Source organism: Equus przewalskii, chromosome 1 (genome assembly GCF_037783145.1).
Source record: "Equus przewalskii isolate Varuska chromosome 1, EquPr2, whole genome shotgun sequence".
In the NCBI taxonomy this organism is placed as follows: Eukaryota; Metazoa; Chordata; class Mammalia; order Perissodactyla; family Equidae; genus Equus; species Equus przewalskii.
Window position 1 is genome coordinate 117,867,585 of NC_091831.1, and position 23,016 is coordinate 117,890,600.

At 38.8% G+C, this 23,016-nt stretch overlaps 1 protein-coding gene across 12 annotated transcripts in view; it reads right to left on the bottom strand.

The window, feature by feature from the left end:
- PEAK1 (pseudopodium enriched atypical kinase 1) overlaps positions 1-23,016 on the bottom strand; it is a 296,021-nt gene that overhangs the window by 48,563 nt on the left and 224,442 nt on the right. For 11 of the 12 annotated variants that reach the window (XM_070573667.1, XM_070573619.1, XM_070573625.1 and 8 more), the window contains one exon: positions 11,090-14,329. In XM_070573667.1, coding sequence (XP_070429768.1) covers positions 11,090-14,217 — 3,128 coding nt within the window. In that variant the 5' untranslated portion in view covers positions 14,218-14,329. Of the gene's footprint in view, positions 1-9,437; positions 10,458-10,938; positions 14,330-23,016 lie in introns of those variants that run through there. The other variant, XM_070573675.1, reaches the window with a different exon arrangement.

Genomic DNA, 23,016 nt, shown 5'->3' on the forward strand with positions numbered 1-23,016 from the left:
TAGAGAGCTCTCGTCATAAACAGCTGTTTTATTGGTACCTATGCAAAGACCAAATTAAAAGGAAAATACAGTAACTAGTCTTAAAACCTTAATTAAACTTGGGGGTCTCAGCTTCTTCTCGTGGTCTTATAGATGCTAATGAAAACATTAAGTTAACAACGAGAAATCAGAAAGGGAAGAGTCATAGGACTCATCCCAACAGGATGGAAATCTTTAACTGGTTACTAAAAAGGAAAATGGGGTAAATAGAGCAGACATAAAGTTAAAACAAAGGTTTTAATGAAACACTGCCTAAGGCTGGATGGGCTAAAGTCACCCCGTATTGGCCCCCCAACATTAAAGGACATCAGACAAACCTGTTCTATTCATCCCAGTTTGAAAAAACCAAAAAGGTCAGGAGGCAAAAATCAGAGTGAGAAACCTGACTAACAATTGTTTGGGGCAACAGTTAAGCTGCTTAAGTTGGTAAAACTAGAAAGATTAAAGTGTTTAAGCTAATATTATATGAAGAGGTTATGTCAACTTTGCCTGGATGTTTTCCTTGGGAATAAATGTTATGTCTAACTGGGAATGCTTCTCCTATACCATATTGTAATACTGAAACTTGTTAATGGAATTCTAATACAAGTTATAAGTAGAAGTATAAGAGTTAAGAAAATTAAGATAAAGGTTTGTAAAAATTGGTATATCTAAATGGGCTATATGTAAAATAATTACATCTCTTTTGCCCGACTATATCATAAATTATGTTGTGGAGATAAACATTATGTCTCTGGGGAATGTTTCCCCTACCTGATATTGTAAAAGCATATAAATCCACCCTTTAGGCGATGTTGATTAAACATGCTAGGGGAGATCTCACTTTAAAATAGCCAAAATGGGGCAATTTCAGTTTACCCAAACTGATGTATGCAATTGGAAAAAGCCAGCTACAACAACAGGAAGCCTATTTTAATTTTTTGAGGCTTCTAAATAAAATCAGAAATATTTTACTGCCTCTTTAAGAGAAAATAATTAAATAATTAAACATGCTATCAGCAGAAGCCAAATCTGCTGCTTCTCGCTCTTCTCTCGGTGAAATTTGCCACTTCAACTCCCCTCAAATTCCTGATCTAAAATTAAGCAAGTGAAAATAAGTAAACCTTTGAGATAATTTGAAATTGTAATGGCCATTCTGGGGAACCTCTGTTTCAGATGAGTCCACCTTAGAGGTCACCCCTAAAAGAGAGGATTCAAAATCTCTCACAATGGAATGCAGTCTTTGATTAACATACAGAAAATTCTAAAAGACAAAGTTACTTAACATAATATAAAATGATCTTTGGTAAATAAAAGCCTGTTTAAGTTTGCTGGTTTGATTTAAAATAGGTATGTCCTCAAAGTTATCAGCATTGGATATAAGGCAGACATACAGCCCGGGTTTACTGGTCAAACAAGCTCATGTTCTCTCTGTTACAAAATTTGTCAATAAGAACAATAACTTAGAATAATAGCTGATTTTGTTTAATGTCTCATGAGGTTTTCGTAGACGATCTAAACATAATTGTTGAGAACAGGTAAACTAAATGTAAAAGGATAAATGTTTTTGGAGAAATTTTTTAACAATAATTATGTGTTATGATATATGTACTTAAAACAATTTAAGATGATGGTTAATTGCTTTGATGTCACACAAAGTCTTTGAGAGTAATCTAAACATGATTTTTAAAACAAATAATTTAAATAGATAAAAATGGGTAAAAGTTTTTGAGTATAATAATTGTGTTTTATGGTCTGTATACTTAAAAAACAGCTTCCAAAATCTTTTTGGTAACCTAAAACATTAGAGTTTTCCTATGTTAAGTCAAATAACAAAATCTGTTGAATATCTGGGTCATTTTTGGATAGGATGGAATACTGAAACATTATTATTGCTGAACATGTCTATCTACTTTTGGCTTATTACAGAAAAACTAAAAAGCATTTGGGTCTATCAATAAACACATCTGTGTTTTATTACTATAAAGTAACGTTTCTAAAAATTATCAAAGGTATTTGTAAATTTGTCAAGCCTCAGAATGCTAATGTAAAAAAAAGTTTATAATTGCCTAGTCGGTTTTTACTTAGAATTTAAGGTTTCTAAGAGTTAAAAATTCTAATTAATATATGAAATTAAAGCTACTAAAAATTAAGGAAAAAATATTTGTATACAAGGAAAATAAAATATATGTTTTCAGTAACAAGGTATATAAATAAAAGTATTTTTGCTTGTTGGGTTACAAAAAGATAAATTTGTCCTAAAGTACTCAAAGGGAAGAAAGGAAACCTGGGACAAATTCTGAATGTAAAAAATAAGTGACAAAAGGTTTATGAAAGTAAAACCCCTAAGAGTTTTATGTATGGTCAAGTTGGCTGAGATTAAAATAAATTTAATTCTGTAAATAAATTTTAATGTAATCTGGTACAAAATTAAAACTTGGTCTTCTCTTTCTTAAAAAGATAATTTTCCTAAACTTTTAGTCTGCTATTGGTAAAAACAAAAATATGAAAGATTTTTTTTCTTTGAGGAGTCTACCAGAAGAATAAAGATTTTATGTTTTATCAAAATAAATATCCTATATTGTTTTTATCAGGTCCTTAATCAGAGATGCCGAAGTTCTTCTTATAGCTATTTAATTCTCTGCGTTCACCTAAAATTCTTTAACTGTCACCGTGGTGAAAGTGATAATTAAACATGGGGACCTATGATATTGTATGGGTAAATGTTATTGATAAAAATGTTTTAAAGGCTGTATAACATTACTAAAACTCTGATCTGTTCTAGTTATCAGTCTTAATTCTGGTTATTTCAAAGTGTTATATGTCACAGAAATAGTCAAGTATCTTTGTCAATTGTCATTTTTAAGTCTTTTGTTATTTATGGACAGTTGTTTTACTCTGATGTTTTTGCAAATATGTTTCACCTTCAGAAAAGTTCATGGAAAAGACTGACACCTGCTCTAAAATACAGATTTATGATAAACTTTCAGATTATAAACTGAGCTAGATAAATTACAGAACTCTAATGGAGAAACTGATGACCTCATAAAACTACCAAGAGAAGATTAAGATAAAAAATCTATTACACAGGACTAAATGAACTGATGAAGATGATTATAATTTTTATGACTTCTTGTTTAAAATATTACTGATTTTTAAAAACGTTTTGTGTTTTGTTTCCTCAGATTTAAAAAAATCATTGCCTCTTTTCTCTTGTGCTAACTATGATTTATAGCAATTTGATAAAATCATACATTTGTAAACAAAATCGAAACATTTATCTTTTTCTCCCTACCTGATCCCTCCAGAATTTGGAAATTCTTAAAGAGTAAGTATTCTTATTTTCATGGCTATATAGTTGTCTGCATAAGTTCAATAAGAATCTGTTTGTCTTATAACAGGACACAATTGGAAACACTAGTTATATTACCAAGGCTTTGACTGGAATGTCATATTTAAAAAAAAACCTACAGGCTTAGATATGACAAGACAGCTTTTGAAAAATAAAGGTTGACTTTCTGGAGTAAAGCCAGTTGGAAATATTGGCCTAGTACCTTGCTTATGGGTTCCCAGTAACCTGGTAAGGTTGAGTAAAGAATGTCACTCCCCCTGGCAGGTGCAAGGAACCTCAATATTTTGGGAAACCTCTCAAAGAGAGGAATTCACCCAAATTTGTAGGTATTGCAGGCAAAATCTGATGACAAGTTCTTGGTCTGGCTTTCCTGGCCTTGAGAGGCCTTTAAAGTTCAATCTGAGATTCCTTGTAAAAAGTTCCAGCAAAGCAGATTCAAAAGAACCTATATGATCAACTGCTATTCTTACTGTACTTATGTAAACAATTGGGCCAAATTTATTAAAACTAAACTTATTTTACAACTAGTATTTTTGCTAAAAATGAGGGTGATTTTAGAGAGAAAAATTATGTTTCAATAGAAACTATAATACACATTCATGGATATTATATTCTAATTCCATTAATTGTCTTTGAGGTTTTTGTTTTATATCTGTAAACTGGACTGGATCCTGAATTCTTCCAGTCTCCTGAAATATCTCAAATAACAAATCTCCAAACTAATGTTTCCATTTTTTTCTATGATTTTCATTTGGAATCACTGAGAACTGAACCTGCCCTTTTTCCTGAAGCCTTAAAAACTGAAGCTGGAGCACTTGATGTAAACTTAAGACAGATTCATGCCTGCTGCTGTGTAAACCACTCAGAAAGCTACCTGAATGCCTGATGACACCATCAAGACATTTTAAACTGCAAAAGATGCTTTGACCCTCACTTTTAGGAATCTTGATTGGCTGCCCCCTGGGCTCAGGAACTGGTTTATGATTTGCTCCAACCATTGACCTTGTTTTTTCTTTTTGTTTCTCTAGAAATGTTTCTTATTAAATAACTGGTTACTTACTTATGCAACACAGACCTAACTTTGAAAGCCCACCTGCATCACTGCCTTATGAAAAGGCTGGCTCAACAAGATAAAACAACCTATGCCCTTATTCAGCAGGAAGTAGCTAAATTGGTCATTGCCCCAAATCCTTCAAGATTGAGAAATGAACATAAAATAGGGCAGAATTAATGCTGGCTCTGATATCAGTTCCCCTACATTAAACCCAGGATATATGGGGTTAAAACCAAAGCACTCTTCCTCTGTTTACTCCCTGGCTTCCTGGTTCCAGAATCTACTATCCGCCATGGAGACAAACAGCCAAGGACAACCACCTGGATTTCATATCATCTCTTCCTCCTCCTCCCTGTAAGTAGTGTCCCAAGGCCAAGTGCAGGCTGGTGGGAAAGCTTTGACCAGCAAGGGCCCTGACTCCCCCCTGCCATCTACAAACAGCTACATTCCTCACAAACCTCTAAAACCCCTTGCCTCCCCTCTTTTGGGGACATATGAAACGAGACAAATTTGAAGGCTTGCTCTCATCTCCTGGCTGATATCACCTGAAATAAAAACCCTTTCCTTGCCATAAGCCTGGTATTCTAGTTTTTATTTGGCCCCTCTTGTGTCGTGGGTAAAGAACCTATGTTTGTAGGTGGTAACAGAAGGAATGTGTCTGCATCACCATTTTGGCCTTAGCTCATTTCTAAAGAAAGGGGTGAGATATTGATGGATATTTCCTGAAAAAGCAAGACATTAGAAGAAAATACCTACAAGCCTCTCCAACAGGACTGACCCAGGTAGGGTATGAAAGAGCTTTTCTAGGGATCTGGACTTCTTCTGCATGCCCAGAAGTACTAGAGAAACAAGTCACTACACCTTTTCCCACTTTCCTCATAATCTCCCTCAGCTGCCTGGCTGCCTTTGCATCAGAGGAGGTAGATGATTATGTACCCTAGACTCTCCAAAAACACTGCGGGCTCACTGAGGGCCTGGATGTAGGGAGAGAATGGGAACTAAAATTGCTCAGAACCTACTCGTACTTGACATTGCACAAGCCACACACCTTTCCATTTAATTCACAAAAACACCTCAGGAAGTAGATGCAATTATTCTCATTTTACAGATGGGGAAACTGAGACTGAAAGAAGTGAAATGAATTGCCTGAGATTACACAGGTACTTAGGTGGTACAGTCAGGATCTGCATTTGATACTATCCAACTCGAACATCCATATTCTTTCCACCACACTGGTACCACCAGGCAAGCTTGGTGTACTGTAAAGATGCAACAATAAATGCTTGATTATGAAGATGAAGAAAAGTGCTTTGAAAAGAATAAAGCTATTATTGAAATGTGAGGTATTAATGATTATAGATGTGTCCTACTTTTGAAATATGTTAAACAAAGTCATTATTTACATTACGTTACATTATTTACATTACAGTCATTATTTACATTTACAAAGTCATTATTTACATTATTTACATTACATTATTTACATGACTTCTTTAAATAGGATCTGCTCTATATAAAAAGACTGTGTTTACAGATATTGGCTTCTTAATAATAATCACCACAAACACTACCTCTAAATTTGATGAGTGCTAGGTACTGTGCTTAAATATATATTTCCTAACAATAATACTTGAGTAAGGCTTGTTATTCTCACAATAGTAAACAACAATGGTAGCCCAAATGTACACAGTGCTTATTATGTGCCTGTTCTAAGCCATGTTTCTCGAAATTGGCACTATTGACATTTTGGACCAGATAATTCTTTGTTGTGGAGGGCTGTCCTGTGCATAGCAGGATCACACTAGCATCTCTTGCCTCTACCCAGTAGGTGTTGGAACCACTCCCTGCTTCCCCAGTTGTGACAACCAAACAGTCTCCAGACATGTCAAATATGTCCTGGAGGTGGGGGAAAAAAACTCACACCCTGCCTTCTAACCCTTTACATAAATTGTTTTAAATCTCACAACAACCTACTAGGCAGGTTATTATCTCTGATTCACAAATGAAGAAATCGTAGCCCGGGGAACTTAAGTCATTTGCCTCAGGTAGCGTGGCAAGTAACTGGTGGAGCTGAGATTCAAACCCAGCAGTTCAGCTCTAGAGTCTGTGCTCTAAACAGATAGATTATTCTGCCTCTCAGTTTACAGATGAGGAAACAGAAGCAGAGCTCAAGATGTCCAAGATGGTAGAGCTAATAAGTGGAGAGAGCAGGATTCAAATTCAGGTCTGAGTGACTTCAAAGTCTGTATTCTAAAATACTATACCAATTGTCATCAGACAATTACCTTGGGCACTCATTAAAGATGTAGATTTGCGGCTCCCACCTCTGGGACTGATTTTACAGCTCTGGGCTATGGCCCAGGAATCTGCATTTATACAAACACCTAGGTGATTCTGATGCAGTTGGTCCTAGGTCCACACTTTGAGAAACTATTTTTCACTGCCTCCCTCCCCACAGAGAGAACAGGGTAGTAAGTATAAATGGAGCAAAGTGTAAAAAGTGAGTAGGAAAATTTTAAGGGGCATCATTGCTCAGAAGTGAAATAGCTGAAAAGGGGAAATAAAATAATTTAAGTAGTCAGAGATGAGAGATTCATAATGGTGCTTTGGGACCAATCCTTACCTTCAGAGGTTTATTCTTAGAATACAATTACACAAACTCACAAAATGTTAGGAAATAAGGATTTGGCCTAGTATGACATTTGTGAAAACTAATAAACAGAAACCTCATTTAAAATGGAGTTGGGAGGGCAGAGGGGGAGCTCTCATGCCCTACAAAGATAGCAGAGCCCAAAAGGAAGAAGAAAGACTTCTTCTTGCCCAAGAGCTCAGCCAATAGATATAGTCGCAACTCAGCCAATGAAAAGCCACTATACTTCAAACTCTCAATCCCTCCAATGGACTATTTGTTTACAATAGCCTTCCCAACTTCCCCTTCCCCTCTATAAAAGAGTTTCCCCTCCCCTTGTTGCTCAGAACTTGTAGGTGGCTTGCCATGGTTGCAGATCCTGAATCACAATTCTCTGTTGATCCCCAAAAAACCCATTTTTGCTGGAGAAATAATTGGTTGTCTATTTGTTTAAGGTCAACACATTTATGATTTTTATTAGAAGACCTGGCTGGATGAAGAAATGACATCTGTGACACCAGCAATAAGTCAAGTCTTGCAGCGTGCCCCACTATCTCAGTTCTTTGTATCAAGAGAGGACAGGGTGAGCACAAAAGGCAGGCTTCAAAGACTGAGAAAGCTGCTACAAGAGGGACCATAGAACCTGTACCTTCTACCCACCCTGCCAGGGGACTCTTCCTGAAATATCTTTGTTCTGCAGTTCCTCTGTTCTACATAATCCTTAGATCCTGTGACCTGTCAAGGTCAGGTCCAGACTACCTGCAGGTCTTCAAAGCCCCTCACAATGAGGCTGCAGTGTATGTTTCCATCCTTATTTCAAATTTTCAGCCAGTCATTAAAGACTATTCAAATCTTACATTACCCATGTCTCACTGTTCACAGGGGCTCTTCCTTCTCTGAAGACCCATGGCATGTGTTATGGAGTGTCTGTGTCCCCCCCCAAATTCATATGTTGAATCCCTAACTCCCAGTGTAGCTGTATTTGAAGATGGAGGCCTCTAAGGAAACAGATTAAATAAGGTCATAAAGGTGGGACCCTGTCTTATAGGATTAGTGTTCTTATAAGAGATACCAGAGAGCTTGGTCTCAATCTCTCCCTTTCTGCATACACCCACTGAGGAAAGTGAGGACATAGCGAGGAGGCAGCCACCTGTAAGCCAGGAAGAGATTCCTTACCAGAAACCAAATCAGCTGGAATCTTGATCTTGGACTCCTGGCCTCTAAAACTGTGAGAAAATAAATTTCTGCTGTTTAAGCCATTCAGTCTGTGGTATTTTGTTACGGCAGCCCAAGTTAACTAATATAGCAGGGCCTGAGGATTACAGCAAGTACTCAGTAAATGGATATCGAATAAATCAAACCAAATGGGATCTGGGCAGCAAGGCACTACAGAACATCACCAGGCTCTGATCCACACTCCTCCCAGCAAAATTTCTGCCTGTACCACTGTGGAGTGGGATTGGGACAGGTTCATGTGGAGCATCCAGGGTAGGGGGGTGGGGAACTCCCTTCCCACTAGGAAGTCAGAGGAACAGGACATCTCTGATATAGACGTGCCAGCAATACAGAAAGGCCAATGGCTTCTTCCCGAGGCTATTTCACTCCATGATAACTCGAGTAGGGGTCGCGAGCTGATCAGTGCGCATTGCTATCATCAGTTTGTCCTTTTCAGGCAAGCCTTTCTCCCTGCTATTAACAAGTCACCATTATAGAGGCACCACATGAGGATAAACTGCTGGTTCTGGAATTAAACCTTTACATATCACCTGATGACTCTAATCAATACTCTACTGCAGTTATGTTAAATAATCACTGACTAAAACCGTAGATCTGAATACAGGCCTAGAAACGTACAACCAAATCTGTGAAAATATAAGCTGTATAGGGCCAAGGGCCTGGGCTGCCCTCAAGCCCACATATAGTGGGATGAGGCCAAAGTAGTCTTATTCCACAGAAAAGAGGCCAAATCATTTCTTGGCCTTGCCTTCCAGGATGTGGATAAACACACCACAGTCATATTTAATGAGGAATAAAGCGATTTATTGATCTGCAAGAACTATCTGCCATTCCCTCATAGGTAACTCCTACCATGTGCTGTTTAAATTGCTTCTTTCCTAAATAACCTGCAATACATGTGCTTTATTACTACTGGAATACAATTTTCTACCATCCACTTTCAACTACCAATGACAAGACTATTCCTTTCCAGGAGTATATTACCACTATTCTATTTGCTTTGGTATTATATGGATTTGAGGAAAACAGTAACTTGTTAGCATTTTGACAACCACTTGGGGCTATGTAAAAAGCTTATATATAAAACTTCCTAACATTTTGCTAGAGAAAGTGAAGGCATTAAGTGTTTACTTTACTTTTATTTATACTTTTCAGAAGAAAAGCTGGTGAGAGAATCTGCTCTATCATCAGAGTTTGCCGTCTTTGGTGGAGAGAAGGCTTACTAGATGTGAAGAGGAAGGAAGACTCAATCAGGTGAATGGAAGACTCAGGTCATATCTTTAAGAACAAAAAGGACAGGGGATATAAGGAAATCATCCCATTTGTTACAGACTTGGGATAACAGTTCCTTGTTTTTACTGGAGGTTCATTAATTTTGTTTACAATACAAATGAGAAAGAAAAAACTTAAGCTTCCTCAATATAAATGTTTATGTCAATGATTAGAAGTGAAAATATAAAATTATTTGATCTTCTGTTCATTAACAATGCAACATTATAGGAAGAATACAAATTTTAGAGTGAGACAGATGAGAATTTGAATTCTGGCTCTGACAATTAGTAGCTGTGTTAATCTGGCTGATTTGTAACTTCTCTGATTTTCTTCATCTGAAGAAGGCAACCAATATGTCGGGCTGTTATATGGATTCGAGATAGATTTTGGGATGTGCCGCCCACAGAGTAGGTAATCAATACAACAGTTATTAAAGTATTAAAGAAAACTAATGCCTAGAGAACTGGTGTGGGTATACAATCTGCCTAGCTGGATCGAGGATTACACCATTGGGTCTCAATCTCAATAACCAACTTCTCCATTTACACCGGTTAAATAACTATAAACTGCTTGACCCTCTCTCCCCCTTTTCCACAATACTTGAAAGAAGGACAGAAAGAGATAGCAATAAAAAAACCAAATTCCCTTAAAATAAAGTAATGCATATAGAGACAACATCTTGGTGGAAGTCAAAAAGAATTGCTTGAAGAGGTTTTTTTGTGTTTTTTTGCGGAGGAAGATTTGCCCTGAGCTAACATCTGTGCCAGTCTTCCTCTATTTTGTATGTGGGTCACCACCACAGTATGGCTGTTGACGAGTGGTGTAGGTCTGTGCCTAGGAACCAAACCCAGGCTACCAAAGTGGAGCACGTCAAACTTAACCACTAGGCCACAGGGCTGGCCTCTTGAAGAGTTTATTTCATCTACAGTGAAGGAAAGAATAGTACCATCATTTACTCATTTGATCCTGTTTCTTCCTCACACTACCACAGAATTTCAAAGCAATGTATTATTTATTGCTATTAAGGTATTTGATTTGTTTTTCTATTTTAAAGCCCTTCTGCCTTCATCAGAATGCAGCAGGCTACTTTGGCTAAAGATCCAGGGCTATAAACTTTGTTCAGTGAAATAAGATCATTTAATAATATTCTAATCCTGGAATGCAGTTATGAAGAAAGATGATGACCACTGAGTGCAATGGCTCTTACGCAAACATAAAGACGTAAAAAACTTAGCACTTGAAAATTTGTTAAAAAAAAAATTCCCACAGAGGCCAGCCCTGTGGCCGAGTAGTTAAGTTTGTGCCCTCTGCTTCGGCAGCCCAAGCTTTCGCCAGTTCAGATCCTGGGTGCAGACATGACACCACTCATCAGGCCACGCTGAGGTGGCATCCCACATGCCACAACTAAAAGCACCCACAACTAAAAAATATACAACTATGTACTCGGGGTGCTTTAGGGAGAAAAAGGAAAAATAAAATCTTTAAAAAAAAAATGAATTCCCACATTCTGCCAGTCTGTTTTACATACCTGAGACTTTTTTTAGGAATCTGTGATGGAGAAGAATGACTCTTTTTCTCCTTCTCTGAGTCTTGTAGTAACCCATCCTCTGTTGCCGTCTTCTCTGTGACTGCTGACTGGTCTGCCCCAGCCTTGCTCTGATCCACACTGAGCTCGCCTTGGGCAGGGTCACACCTGTACATGAAAACGATGGCTGGCTTCTCACTAGACTCCCCTTTTGCCTCCGTGAACCAGTGATGGCGCTGAACTGGAGGAGGTGGCAGCATGTGGATGACTGTGCCATCCAGGCCCACCAGTTTCCCTTTCTCTCGGTCTTTCTCTTTGTCATCCTCCTCATCAGTTTTCCGACGGCGGAAGAAGCTTTTAAATGATATCCAGCGTTTAGGTTTTGCATCAGCTGCCCGCCTACTGCCTTCAGAGTGCAAAACTGACTCAGCTTCTGTTGACCTGGTAGGGCTGGTTGGCTTGGTCCAGTTGGTGAAATGCCTCTGCAAAAGGTTACTTGCATGGTAAGGGGAGGAAGTAGAGCGTGGTGGGGGAAAGGGAGGTGGTGGCTCATTTTGGGGGTTAGTCGCTAATTTGGAGGGAGGGGTGGTGCCTGGCTTTGTGAGTGGATCTTTCTGTACTTTGGTGGTAGGGCTTTCTGAGGTCTGATGTGCTTCAGCCTCACCACTGGGCTGAGATGTAAAGAGAGATTTGGGCCGAACGGGTGTACTCTTAGCAGCATCAGCATCTGGAGGAACTGCATAAAGCTCTTCCACACTGCAAGCTTTAGGGCCAGACTGGGGCATTTCTGGAGGAGACTGTGGAGGCTGGATGGAAGCCACAATCTGAGACAGCACTGTGCTTGCTTTCTCCCTGGTGCTGCTGCCACTGCCCACCATCTGGTACTCCTGAGCTCCTTCTGTTCTGGCCACAGGTTCTTGAGCGGTTCTCTGGATCTTTGTTGGGGAGCTGTGGCTGGAACTATAGCTTCTCTGTGGTGAAGACTGACCTCTGTTAAGACAGCTATTAAACTCCTGAACCTTCTGAGCCACTGAACCCCTTTTACACTCTGTGCTGTTTGAAAATCCTTTAGCTTGGGGACATTCAGTGGGTTTGCTAGTAGTGTTATCAGACACTTTGCTTTCAGTTTCTATTTCTTCATAAGTATGGCTTATCATACTTGTGGTTCTTTCCTTCAGTGAAAGTTCTCCACTTGTTCCGAGAAAACTTTTGTAAATGGCTAGATTGTCATATGCATTTGGATTGATTACAATGGGAACTTTGATAGCGTTTTTGGAACTCCGAGCATAAGTTGGCTCATCATGAATGATAATTGGAAAAGGTGGCATACCAGCATTGTTATAACTATTAAATTTTATTTCAGACAAATTAGGTGACTTAACAGGGATGGTTTTACATGAAATGTTTGTAGCTGTGGGTGAAGTAGGTGCTGATTTGTGACAGTTTTTCCTTGGAGGGACATTTGGTCCAGTTCCACCACTAATTAATTCCACCTTAGGTATCCTTTGCCGTGGACTGGTACTGGAAGTCCATACTTCCTGGTACTGGATTGCACTGGATTTTTGGAAATGCGCACTTATTTGTCCTGATGTCAATGCAGGTGATGTCACTGGAGAGTTTGGAGTAGAAGAGCTTTTCATCTTAGAACTGTTAACAGGGCCCTCAAGGTGCTCACTGGCCATGGCTGCTGACACGTCCACGACAGTATATGGCTTGCACAACGGCTGTTCCAGATTCACAACTCGGTAGGGCTTCGCTTGCTCTTCTACAGGAACGAGGTTTATGGTTACTGCTTGCCCAGCAATATCTGTAGAGGCTTTACTTTCTTGCTTCTCAGTTTGTACAGCAATCTTGCCATCCTTTTCTTCTAAACGGAGAGCAAGTACTGCTTTGTGTGTCTCTCCAACTTTTATTGAGCTTTTGGATGCTTGTGATGAGTCCTCCTCCTGATTATTACTAGAGAGACTTTCATAATTGGGCTCAGTTTCCTTCCTGTCCTTAGAATCTCCTGGGTTACCAGGAGATATTCCCCCATTACAAATCTTCTGAGACAAACTACTGGTTGTCTCAGACCGTGATTCTTCTGTTAAAGAAGAATCTGGTGATGTGGAGTCAGATGATACCATGCTCTGAATGCTTCCTGGCCCATAGGAAGCCACAGAATTCTCTTCATAACCATTCAGGATTTCATCATAACTGTCATCATAGTCTACAGCACAGATTCTCTGTAGAGATTTATTTCGCAGGGGGACAGTATTCCATTTTTTGTCCACAAAGAATCGAACAGGAGACAAAGTGTTTGCCCTAAAGTTAGCAAAGCGAGGTTGCCCTCTCATGCGAATCTCCATGGCCAACAGCTCTTCATCACTCTCATCCCAGCTTTCATGCTCCTCCTCCATGTTACTGAAGAGTACATCTTCCTCACTCTCCTCGCCACTAGAAAACTCTGGGTAACAGAACCGGCCCCCTTCATTACTGATCACTTCTGTGCTCCCACTCAGAATAACATGCTTGCCTTGAGTATCCTTTATCCCACCCACCATGCAACTTGGTGGAAGCTTTCTTTCTAGTGATCGTTTATAGCAATCATTTATTCTTCCTAAGAATGTTTCTCTGGAGTTTGCTCCATTTCCTCTTATCTGAGGGTTGGTATCCAAGCCTGCTATCTCCTTCAATACTTCAGTTAGTCCATTATTGTTATTTGATATCTTCTTTGCACTATCATGCCTATAAGGCTTAGGAACATGGCTAAATCCTTCAATATCATCTTCACTATTATTATTAAGTGGTTTCTGATTCAAGGCTGTCTTGTTTCGGTTCCACCCTATGATGACAGGTTTATTCTCGCAGTGTTCTTGGATACTAAGCTCACCACATATACTTTGTCCATCTGCCACCATCATAGTGGGCTTCACAGCTATAGTGGGCTTTTTAGCCACAGGAGGCCGGAAATTTCCGGTGTTCCTGATGCGGTGGTTATTACTGTGATTGGCATTAGTTTTCACATTGCCATGGGTGATGGGTGCCTTCTCAGGGTCTGCAGGGAGCTGGTGCAAGCTTTTAGGTTTAAAGCAGTTCTTACATTCACCAGGTTTCCAAACGTGTTCGGTAAAGGTGTTACAAGCAGACATTTTTAAAAATAGAACTTCACAGATGATGCTTTCCTTTCAGTGCATGGCAAAACTTTCATCTGTTAGTTTTCACTTCCCCTGTTTCATAGCAGCTCTTGTAAGTGTGATCAATCTGTGGGAGGATGGGGAAGAAAGAAGAAAATCTGAATGAAAAAGGCACTGTGAGACTTACCACGATAAATGACTTGAAAAAACTGTCTCCCTTCCTAAATCTTTCTCTAAATTAAGAGAGAGAGAGAAACTAACCTGGGCACTTTATGAACTCCCTTTAGCCAATCAGCATTTTGGAATGTCAGTTTTTTAAGCATAATTTTATGCACTCTCATTAAACCATATATAATCTTTCTCTTGGTATCTCAGTGGCAATGATAATGTGAACTTCCCCTCCTGAAAACGCCTCTGAAACGGTTCTTTCTGTTATCAACCAAACTGTCTGACTTCTTGGTCCATTGTGGATTTCTCTTCCTCTACTCACCTTTCACATTTTAGATATCTCACAGATTCCTCAAATTCAATACATTCAAAACCAATCCTCTGGATACCCTCTTTCTCAATTCTAAGAAGTTTTTCCATGCTAACCAGTCTTCCTCTACCCCCAGGCCACCTTCTTCCTCTGTCTTTATCCTATTTCAGTTAATGTCACTATCATCCACCTGGATAGCTAAGTTTCAACTTTCAGACCATTCTTGACGCCCCTCCCCTCACGTCCAGATGTACTTCTGACTAAATCCCTAAATCAGTCTTGCCAATTTTATCTAATACATTTCACTAGAACTCTCTCTTGTCATTACCAAACACTGATGGCAGTTCAGATAGTCACCATCTTTTGCCTAGATTCCTGCAGTAAGCTGCTAACTGATCTCAATTCCTGTAGTCTCACCCTATTCCAATCCAACCTCTCTACCCTTGTTACTCAAAGCGTGGCCCTCAGACAATCAGTATCAGCCTCGTCTGGGAGATTGCTAGAAATGCAGTATCTCAGGCCCAACTCTAGACCTGTTATATCAGAATTTGCAGTTTAATGAATTCCCAGGTGATTCCGCTATTCTATACTACTATCAGATTTAACATTCTAAAATGCTAACATGTTCATCTTATTACCTAGCTTAATTATTCTGTGGCTCAATCCTACCTAATACATTGGCTCTTAAAGGTCAGTGTGCAGACTAGGGGTTGCCAGCTAAATAGGAACCACCTGCGGAACCACCACAGCCCTACCTAGTCAGTCTCTGAGGGAAGAGTCCAGGAATCTGATTTTTAAATAAGTTCTCCAGGTAATTCCATGTGCATGGAAGTGTTGGAAGCTCCAAGTTAAAGGATGGAATACACGCCCCTTAGGTTTTCATGATATGGTCCTTGCCTCCTTTCTAGCCTGATGAGCTTCTTTAAGGCCTGGGCTATAATTTATTCATCTCTATATGTCTAGCACAACGAGCTGAATAAACATTGGTTGACTAAACGTGCTGGTTTTAAGGTTTATTTATTGTTTAAATGAATGCTGTGGCTCTCAGGCATGCAGCTGCAGACCTCACAGAACATCACTATAGTCTTACATTTCTACCTTGGATGTTATAATAAAGTTTGCAGTAGACATGTACATGTGAGAACTATTTTAATAGCTGGAAGGTTTAACTTCACTCATGTATAATGACTGTGACAGGATCCTCGCTTTGGTCAGAAATCCAGCCTTTCTGTCAAGTTTCAGCATGTTTATAAAGAAGGAAAGAATATTTTATTTAGCTAATACATACAAAGCTAAGTTCCATGTAAACAATATTCATAAAGCACTCTGCTTCAGTGGAAGGAGTACAGACTTAAAGATCAAAGAATTCCACACAGAGAGCCTAATGACCTGGCCAAAATCTAAGTTCATTCTTTGCTGGAGGTCATTGAAGAGCTCTTTTCAATAAGGTTAAAATATATTTTTTTAAGTATTTGGTTGAAAACATTTATTTACTCTTTCAGATATTCTAAAAGTTATATCCCTTAGCTGATAAAACCATTTCCTGCTAGTCTGAGACTGGAACATTTTGAGCAAGGGGAAGAATGTCATAAAATTAGGCTCAAAAGGAGACCAGGGGCAAGATCATGCAGGGCTTTTTAGGCTTTTAAAGATTACAGAGTTTATCCAAAGAGCAGTGGGAAACCACTGATGGGTTTTATATGTGTGTGTGTGAGGAAGAATGGCCCTGAGCTAACATCTGTGCCAGTCTTCCCCTGTTTTGTATGTGGGATGCTGCCACAGCACAGCTTGATGAGTGGTGTGCAGGTCCACACCTGGGATCTAAACCCACGAATCCCAGGCCACCAAAGCAGAGAGTGTGAACTTAACCACTATGCCACTGGGCGGACCCCACTGAAGAGTTTTAAACAGGGGAAATAACATGATCCAATTTGCATTTTAAAAAGATGGCTCTGACCAAAATAGATGAAATACACAGGTATAAATTTAACAAAATATGTGCAAAATCTAAACTCTATATGCAGAAAAAATACAAAACACTGATAAAAGATATCAAAGACCTAAGTAAATGGAGAAATATACCAAGTTCTCTCAATACTTTTAAGATGTCAATTCTCTCCAAATTGCTCTGTAGATTCAATGTAATTCCAACAAAAATCTGAGTAGGATTTTTTGCAGAAACCAACAAACTGATTCTAACATGTATGTAGAAAGGCAGGGGAACTAGAATAGGCAAAACAATTTTGAAAAAGAACCAAGTTGGAGGACTCAGATTACCTGATTTCAAGACGTATATAAAGCTACAGTAATCCTGACAATGTGGTATTGGCAAAAGGATGGAAATATAGATGGGGGAAGTAAGGTAAGCAAATTACAGCCCATAGACCAAATTTAGCCCAGTGCCTATTTTTGTATGTCCTGAAACTAAGGATGCTTTTTAAATGTTTAAATTGTTGGAAAAAATATCAAAAGAATAGTATTTTGCCACAGGTGAAAATTATGTGAAATTCAAATTCCAGTGCCTAGAAATAGAGCTCTATTGGAACATGGCCAGGCTCATTTGTTTACATATTGTCTATGGTGGCTTTTGTGCTACAATGGAGAGCTGAGTGGTTATGACAGACTATATGTGGCACTCTCATCACGTTGCAGTGCTTTACAGCTCTCTAAAAATTGCAACATTTCTAATGCTTCATGTTTTACCTGTGTGAAAAAACATTTGTTTGTAAAATTTGAATTACAAATTTGAAAATTAAAAATTTGAAAAATTAAAAATTTGAAAATTTGCAAAATTTCATTAGCTATGGGAATGATATCAGCATCATGGCAGAGTGAGCTTGCCCAGGACTCTCTCCCCTCCAACATACAACAAAAAGGAGCAATCATATTCCAACAGAAAATATCCTAATACCACAGGAATCCTTGGAGACCAACAGCAGCCAAAAGATGGAGGGCAGAGAGGCTGGAGCCCCCCTCAGAGGAGCTGGAACGGGGTAAGAGAGAACTTTGCTTCCTCCCCTAGAGACTGGGATCGCTGCCATGGGAGGCTCCGAGAAGGAAGGAGTCAGGGAGGGGTGGCGCATCCACAGGATCACCCAGGACTCCCAAGCGCCCTTGCAGCCTAGAGGGAAGCCCTCTAACGGGGTGAAAGCTTTTGTGTGGGGTGACCTCATCAAGCCAAGACCCCAGGAGACCAGATAGCAAGAGCTAATTGGGAAACCTGGACTGTGTGCAAAAGAAAACAACCCCCCCACCACCCGCACTGTGCGGCGCCAACTCAGCTGAAGGCCAAGGGCTCAGAATATGCAGCTCTCGCCCCCCGTCTAGTGGCGACAGGCTGTAACTGCAACAGAATAATATCACAATTGGGAAAAGCCATAGTTCCAGCATCAAGCAGTTCATCAAAACTCCAGACCAGAGGGAAAACAATAAATACCCAGAATTATGCCCTAAGGACTCAGAAATAAGTAAATTAAATGACAATGAATTCAGAATAGCTATTGTCAAAAAACTCAATGAGGTAAAAGAGACTATAGAGAAACAATTCAACAAGTTCAGGAGCTACTTCGCAAAAGAGATTGAAACTATAAGGAAGAATCAATCAGAAATGCTAGAGATGAAAGACACAGTGGAAGAGATAAAACAAAATACGGAATCCCTGACTGCTCGTGTGGACATCATAGAGGAGCAAATCAGCATAACTGAAGATAGACATGTTACATGGCTCCTGACAGAGGAAGAGAGAGAACTGAGACTAAAAAGAAATGAAGAAAGTCTCCGAGAAATATCCGACTCAATGAGGAAACGGAACATAAGAATTATAGGTATCCAAGAAAGTGAAGAGAAGGAGAATGGAGCAGAAAGCATGCTCAAAGAAATAACAGCAGAGAACCTCCCAAATCTAGAGAATGAGAGAGAAATGTGTGTGGAGGAAGCTTTTAGATCTCCTAGATTCGTCAATGTAAAAACACCTACTGCAAGGCATATAGTAGTAAAACTGGCAAAAATGAATGACAAAGAAAGAATACTCAGGGCAGCAAGGCAGAAGAAAATAACCTACAAAGGAACTGCTATTAGACTTTCAGCAGATTTCTCTGCAGAAACCTTACAAGCTAGGAGAGAATGGAATGACATATTCAAAACTTTAAAGGATAAAAATCTTCAGCCAAGAATACTCTATCCAGCAAAAATACCCTTCAGATATGAGGGAGAAATTAAATCTTTCCCAGACTAACAAAAGCTAAGGGACTTCGTAGCCACGAGACCCGCCCCACCCCCCCCGCCCCCCCACAAGAAACCCTCAAGAAGGCCCTCATACCTGTAAAAAGAAAAAAGGGAGAAAGGGGTCACAAAACACAGAGTAAGGAGACAGATAGAATCAGAATAGGATAGCAAAAATTCAACTATAGCATTAGGATAAAAGGAAGGAAAACACCAAAAACAAAGATACTCTTGTCACTTTAACCACAAACTCACAACACAAGTTGGAATAAGATATGAAAATAATAACTTAGGAGGGGAGGAGGAAAGGAACTGACTCAGTTTAGACTAAGGAAGTAAGAGGTCATCAGAAAATGGACTATGTTATGCATGAGATTCTGAATACAAACTTCAGGGTAGCCACTAAACTAAAAAGCAGAACAGAGACACAAAAAATAAATAAGGATAAAACTAAGAAACATAGCATAAGAACTGCAGAAATCAATGGGTAGAACAAAACACACAGGACAAGAAACAAAGGAAATGCAGGAAAGCTGGAAAACAAGTGACAGAACGACAGCATTAAGCCCTCATACATCAATAATCACCTTCAATGTAAACAAATTGAACTCTGCAATAAAAAGACACAGAGTGGCAAAATGGATTAAAGAACAAGATCCAAGAATTTGCTGCCTCCAGGAAACACATCTCAGCTCCAATGACAAATACAGGCTCAGAGTGAAGGGGTGGAAGATGATACTCCAAGCTAATGGCAAACAAAAGAAAGCAGGTGTTGCAATACTTATATCAGACAAAGTAGATTTCAAGGTAAGGCAGGTAAAGAGAGACAAAGAGGGGAAATATATAATGATCAAAGGGATACTACATCAAGAATAAATAATGCATATAAATATCTATGCACCCAACACAGAAGCACCAAAGTTCATAAAGCAACTATTAACAAACCTAAAAGAAGATATCAAAAATGATACAACAATAGCAGGGGACCTCAACACCCCACTCACATCATTGGACAGATCATCCAGACAGAAAATCAACAAGGAAGAGTGGAACTAAACGAAAAGCTAAAACAGTTGGACTTAATAGACATATATAGAACACTCCACCTCAAAACAGCAGGATACACATCCTTCTCAAGTGTGCATGGAACATTCTCAAGGATAGACCATATGTTGGGAAACAAGGCAAGCCTCTCTAAATCTAAAAAGATTGAAATAATAACAAGGATCTGCTCCGATTATAATGCTATAAAGCTAGAAATTAATTGGAAGAAAAAAGCTGAGAAAGGGACAAAGATGTGGAGACTAAACAATATGCTATTGAACAAGCAATGGATCACTGAAGAAATTAAAGAAGAAATAAAAAAATATCTGGAGACAAATGAAAGTGATAACATGCCATACCAACTCATAAGGGATACAGCAAAAGCTGTATTAAGAGGGAAATTCATCGCAATACAGGCTCACCTTAACAAACAAGAAAAACCCCAAATAAGCAATCTCAAATTACACCTAACTGAATTAGAAAAAGAAGAACAAAGCCCAAAGTCAGCAGAAGGAGAGAAATAGTAAAAGTCAGAGCAGAAATAAATGCTATTGAAACAAAAAAGGCAGGAGAAAGGATCAATGAAACAAAGAGCTAGTTCTTTGAGAAGATAAATAAAATTGACAAATCCCTAGCCAGACTTACAAAGAAAAAAAGAGAGAAAGGTCAAATAAACAAAATCAGAAATGAAAGAGGAGAAATAACAACAGACTCCACAGAAATACAAGGGATTATAAGAGATTACTACAAAAAACTATATGCCGACAAAATGGATAACTTAGAGGAAATGGATAAATTCTTAGACTCTTACAACCTCCCAAAGCTCACTCAAGAAGAAGCAGACAATCTGAACAGACCAATCACAAGGAAAGAGATTGAAACAGCAATCAAAAGCATCCCAAAGAATAAAACCCCAGGACAAGATGGTTTTCCTGGGGAATTCTACCAAACTTTCAGAGAGGATTTAATTCCTATACTTTTCAACTTATTCCAAAAAATTAGGGAAGATGGAACATTTCCTCACACATTCTACGAGGCCAAGATCACACTGATACCAAAGCCTGACAAGGACAGCACAAAAAGGGAGAACTACAGGCTAATATCGCTGATGAAGATAGATGCAAAAATTCTTAACAGAATTTTGGCAACCTGACTTCAGCAATACATCAAAAGGATCATACATCACAATCAAGTGGGAGTCATAGCACAGACACAAGGAAGGTTCAACATCTGCAAATCAATCAATGTGATACATACACCACATCAACAAATTGAGGAATAAAAACCACAGGATCATCTCAATAGATGCAGAGAAAGCATTTGACAAGATCCAACAGCCATTTATGATGAAAACTCTGAACAAAATGGGGATAGAAGGGAACTACCTCAACATAATAAAGGCCATATATGACAAACCCACAGCCAACATCATACTCAATGGGGAAAAACTGAGCGCCATTCCTGTAAGAACAGGAATGAGACAAGGATGCCCTCTATCACCACTCTTATTCAACATAGTACTGGAGGTTGTAGCCAGAGCAATCAGGCAAAAGAAAGGAACAAAAGGAATCCAAATAGGGAGTGAAGAAGTGAAACTCTTGCTGTTTGCATACGACATGATCTTATATATAGAAAATCCCAAAGGATACATTGGAAAACTATTAGAAATAATCAACAACTACAGCAAAGTTGCAGGGTATAAAATCAACTTATATAAATCAGTAGCATTTCTATACTCTAATAATGAACCAACAGAAAAAGAATTCAAGAACACAATGCCATTCACAATCGCAACAAAAAGAATAAAATACCTTGTGGTGAACTTAACTAAGGAAGTGAAAGACCTATAGAACAAAAACTACAAGACTTTCCCAAAAGAAACTGATGACGACATAAAGAGATGGAAATACATTCCATGCACATGGATTGGAAGAATAAATATAACTAAAATGTACATACTACCTAAAGCAATCTACAGATTCAACACTATCCCAATCAGAATCCCAATGACATTCTTTACAGAAATAGAACAAAGAATCCTAAAATTCATATGGGGCAACAAAAGACCCCAAATTGCTAAAGCAATCAATCCTGAGAAAAAAGAACAAAGCTGCAGGCATCACAATCCCTGACTTCAAAACATACTACAAAGCTACAGTAATCAAAACAGCATGGCACTGTACACAAACACATGCACAGGTCAATGGAACAGAATTGAAAGCCCAGAAATAAAACCACACATCTATGGACAGCTACTCTTCGACAAAGGAGCTGAGGGCATACAATGGAGAAAAGAAAGTCTTTTCAACAAATGGTGCTGGGAAAACTGGAAAGCCACATGTAAAAGAATGAAAATTGACCATTCTTTTTCTCCATTCACTAAAATAAACTCAAAATGGATCAAAGACCTAAAGCTGAGACCTGAAACCATAAGGCTTCTAGAAGAAAATATAGGCAGTACACTCTTTGACATCAGTATCAAAAGGACCTTTTCGGACACCATGTCTTCTCAGAGAAGGGAAACAATAGAAAGAATAAACAAATAGGAGTTCATCAGACCAAAGAGCTTCTTCAAGGCAAGGGAAAACAGGATTGAAACAAAAAAAACACCCACTAACTGGGGAAAAATATTTGCATGTCATATATCTGACAAAGGGTTAATCTCCATAATATATAAAGAACACACACAACTCAACAACAAAAAAATCAAACAACTCGATCAAATAATGGGCAGGAGACATGAACAGACATTTCTCCAAAGAAGATATATGGATGACCCATAGGCACATGAAAAGATGTTCATCATTATTGATCATCAAGGAAATGCAAATGAAAACTACACTAAGATATCACCTTACACCCCTTAGAATGGCAAAAATAACCAAAACAAAAAGTAACAAATGTTGGAGAGGTTGTGGAGAAAACGGAACACTCATACACTGCTGGTAGGAATGCAAACTGGTGCAGCCAATATGGAAAACAGTATGGAGATTTCTCAAAAAATTAAAAATAGAAATACCATATGACCTAGCCCACTACTGGGTATCTACCCAAAGAACTTGAAATCAGCA